This window comes from Macrobrachium nipponense, chromosome 27, assembly GCF_015104395.2.
Source record: "Macrobrachium nipponense isolate FS-2020 chromosome 27, ASM1510439v2, whole genome shotgun sequence".
In the NCBI taxonomy this organism is placed as follows: Eukaryota; Metazoa; Arthropoda; class Malacostraca; order Decapoda; family Palaemonidae; genus Macrobrachium; species Macrobrachium nipponense.
The window spans coordinates 24,531,465-24,533,964 of record NC_087216.1 but is presented as its reverse complement, the minus strand read 5'-3'; the positions used below and the strand labels follow the sequence as shown (position 1 = coordinate 24,533,964).

Here is a 2,500-nt window from a genome sequence, read left to right as displayed (position 1 = left end):
TCCCCCTTGAATAGCAGAAACCAAGGTTAATTACGCTTTTTTTCACAAACAGAAAATTCTATCACTTCCTTACTCATGTCTATAATATAAAAAAAGGAAAAAAAAAAAAGCCATCAAATGAGAAACAATAATGACACTTTTTACCACACACAAACTGTTGTACCATAGGCCTATAAGTTATAGGACCACTAGTATGTAAATTAACTTTTTTTTCTTGTCAGATCTCTTTACATTAAACAGAATTCTATTCTCCTTCTTCTTCTTCTTCTTCTTCTTCTTCTTCTTCTTCTTCTTCTTCTTTTATATTTATTCACGTCCTTCTCCACATTAAGTAAAATTATCATCTTCTTCTTCTTCTGCTTCTGCTTCTCCTTCTTTTTCTTCTTCTGTTATATTTAGTCACGTTCTTCTTCACATTAAGTAAAATTCACTTCTTATTCTTCTTCTTCATCTTCTTCTTCTATTATATTTATTCACGTTCTTCTTCACATTAAGCAAAATTTACTTCTTCTCTTAGTCCTTCTTCTTCTCCTTTTACTTTTCTTCTTTTCTGCTTCCTTACTCTTCTTCTTCTTCTTCCTTCTCTTCTTCTTCTCTTCTCCTTCCTCTTCTCTTCTTCTTCTGTCTTCTCCTTCCCTTTCTTCTTCCTTCTTTCTTATTCTTCTTCTTCTTCCTCTTCTCCTTCTTTTCCTTCTTTTTCTTCTTCTTCCTTCTCCTCTTCCTTTTATCTTTCTTTTCTTCTTTCTTCCTTCTCCTTCTCCTTCTTCCTCTTCTTCTCTTTCTCCTTCTCCTTCTTCTTCTTCTGCTCTTTCTCCTTCTTCTTATTCTCCTTCTTCTCCTTCTCTTTCTTCTTCTTCTCCTTCTCCTTCTTCTGTTATATCCATTCACGTTCTTCTTCACATTAAGCAAAATTCTCCTCTTCTTCTTATTCTTCTCCTTCTTCTTATTCTTCTCCTTCTTTTTTTTTTCTTCTTCTGTTATACTTATTCACGTTCTTCTTCACATTAAGCAACATTCTCTTCTTCTCCTTCTTCTTCTTCTTCTTCTTCTTGTTCTATATTTATTTACGTTCATCTTCACATTAAACAAAATTATCGTCGTCTTCTTCTTCTTCATCTAATAAATACATCTATTCCCGACGAATCACCTTCTTCTCCTCCTTCTTCCTCCTCCTCCTTGTAACGCCAGATAACTCAAAACCAATCAATCAATTCCTCCTCCTCCTCCTAAAATCATTTAGGACACTGAATGCACAATAAAACCTGCTCCTACAGATAAGTGAGCACACGATGTCTCCTCTTGGGATGGACTAACAAGTCTTTGAGACATCCTAATCCTTGTAACTCCTTGTAACTCCTCCTCCTCCCGCAGGCTGCGACCTGTGCCGGATGACGCGGCGGAAGCTGCGGAAGATCGCCGGCCGGAGAGGAGGCCGCCTCTTGGCCGAGCACCTCGATATCTGCCTCCAGCGCTTCGGAGCGACCTTGCCCATCCACGACCCGAATGACGACCGTACGAAAACGGACGACGATGAAGCGTCCGACGACGATGACGACGACGACGACGATGATGACAGTAAGTTTTTTTTATTATTTTTCATTGCAATCTTTTATTCTTTTTTAGAAAGGAGTTTTGGCGTCGTATGGTAATATACGTCACCGGCCTCGTCCGCTTACGCGTCGGTTAGGAAACACGTTTTCTATGGTCGGTTTAAATTCTAAAAATGTTCTATATTTTGCTACATTGAACTTCGTATTATTCAGATTCTTTTACAATCTAACTTTCAGAATTTCACGCCTTTTTATAGTAAATTAAAAACATTTACCGTCTTGGCTCTTGTAAATAGCAAAAGTTAATTATTCTACATACGTCTGGAGCATAAAAGGAAGCAAATAACTTTATATTTTACGGAGAAGTTCGTATGGTTCAGTTTCTAAAATAATCTAACTTATGGAATTTCACACCTTTTTTTTTATAGTGAATTAAGAACATTAACCGTTGTGGCTCTTGTTAAAAACGAAAGTTGATAATTCCACATAGGCCTAGAGCATGTTTATAACTTGCGTCTCATTCGACTTTGCTGTCAGACTGGGTCTAATTTAAAAACAAGGAAATAATAATAATATCCCTCCGTTTTATATATTTATATATATATATATATATATATATATATATATATATATATATATATATATATATATATCTGTGTGTGTGTGTGTGTGTGTGCGTGTGTGTGTGTGTGTAATTTTGATTCCAAATTGTCTGAACTCTTAGTGTTATTCAAACAATAATAGTTTTTTTTTATTTTCTCAGAAGATTAGCCGTGGTGAACGCTTAAACAGCAATAGACAGTTGTGTTAAAAAAAAATTTCTAGAATATTTGGTGACTTAACGCAGTAGGTACCACTTTTATACTGATAAAAAAAAATGGAAGGTATTTATTCATGACGAGATGTTACACATGTTCAGTTTTGCCACCAACGCGTATTATGGCGGTTTG

General features: G+C 35.7%; 1 protein-coding gene across 1 annotated transcript in view; it reads left to right on the top strand.

The window, feature by feature from the left end:
* LOC135200630 (uncharacterized) overlaps positions 1–2,500 on the top strand; it is a gene marked incomplete at its 5' end in the record, with an annotated part of 90,585 nt that overhangs the window by 63,208 nt on the left and 24,877 nt on the right. Inside the window, one exon of the mRNA XM_064229240.1 lies at positions 1,372–1,575. Within this exon, the coding sequence (XP_064085310.1) occupies positions 1,372–1,575 (204 nt within the window). The remainder of the gene's footprint in view (positions 1–1,371; positions 1,576–2,500) is intronic.